Here is a 1,330-nt window from a genome sequence, read left to right on the forward strand (position 1 = left end):
GATTGAAAAGGATAGTTTCATAATATTTAATTCAACTCCTCCTAAAATATTGATTCGCTTCATATTAATAAATATGAAATATATTTTAAAATCATCATCATCATCATCTAAGAATCTGTGCATTTCCAAGCATCTGGTGATGATCAGACCGCATAGTCCCACACCCTTTTCCTCCATATCCTCCACCAACAGTACCCGCCAGTGCTCCTCCGGCCACCGCCGTCATTCCTCCCCCGTTAACCACCGCATGTTCCTCCAGCGATTGCACCTGCTTCTTAAGAAACTTAACGTAATGGATAGCCTCGTCGAGCATCGACGCCGTATCCATCTTGGTGCCACCGGGGACAAGCCGTTGAAGAATCCGAATGCGCTCACTTATCCTCTCCCTTCGATGTCTAGCCGCCACGCTCTGTGGATCCTTAGAGATCCTCACGTTCTTTCTCTTCGGTGGCTTCACGGACTCCGGATCAATGTGTATAGGCTGCATCACGGCTATTCGAAAGATCATCTCTCTCATTGCCGCCATGTTGGCGTTGTCGCTGCATCCTCCTCTTTTCTCCGGGAGAGATGATGACATGGACGGGGCATACCGGAAATTTAAACCGGGTTGGTGGTGATGAGAGATGGTTGGGTCAAGTGGGAGATGAGTATGGGTGGGGTTGAAGAAGAACGGGTGGGTGTTGGATTCGGAGAGCATCATAACGTTATGGGAATTAGGGTTAGGGTTTGAGTTAGAGAAGTGTTCAGGAAGCTTCTCCATCTGCTGCATCATCATGTTCATTAGAATGTCGGAGTTATCCATCTTATTTGATTTTTTTGGGGGGGAATTTATAGAGTGTCTTTTTCTTTGAGAGATATGGAGAAGCTGGTGAGATAAGGTATGGAGGAAGAAGAAGATTGACTGACAAAGCTTGAAAATTTAGGTTTTTGTGTGTGTCTGATACACAGAAGAGATGGTGATGAAAGAGAGAGGAAGAGAGTTATGTGCGAAATGTAAACTGGTTACTACCAATCAGAGATTCAGCAATATAACAGGAACTAGAAGTGATGGATTTATATAGCACTTTGTGGCCCATTCTTAATTCTTTAACTTATTACACACACATATATATATATATATATATATATATATATAATATTTAACAATTAGGATTCTTTTCCTTCTTCTATTTTTCACACTCCTAAACTTTTTTACACACACATATGTATGTATGTATGTAATAATGTATCCTAGCTAGGTGTTGAAACTTATTTGAATACGATGTTGAAATTGTTTTCCTTGCTTTGACATGTATGTTACAACCTTCCATGCAACATTTATTTTTCTTTT

At 40.9% G+C, this 1,330-nt stretch overlaps 1 protein-coding gene across 1 annotated transcript; it reads right to left on the reverse strand.

The window, feature by feature from the left end:
* Positions 1 to 1,071, reverse strand: LOC104780863 (transcription factor HEC2). Its single transcript, XM_010505401.3, has one exon. It carries the CDS (start codon positions 800 to 802, stop codon positions 104 to 106), a length of 699 nt encoding a protein of 232 aa, XP_010503703.1. The 5' UTR covers positions 803 to 1,071; the 3' UTR covers positions 1 to 103.
* Between the last annotated feature and the right edge of the window lie 259 nt (positions 1,072 to 1,330).

Source organism: Camelina sativa, chromosome 4, assembly GCF_030686135.1.
Source record: "Camelina sativa cultivar CO46 ecotype springtype chromosome 4, ASM3068613v1".
NCBI lineage: Eukaryota > Viridiplantae > Streptophyta > Magnoliopsida > Brassicales > Brassicaceae > Camelina > Camelina sativa.

Bases quoted from the DNA above. Each gene is read 5' to 3' on its own strand.
- LOC104780863 (XM_010505401.3), bottom strand. From the start codon at position 802: ATGGATAACTCCGACATTCTAATGAACATGATGATGCAGCAGATGGAG.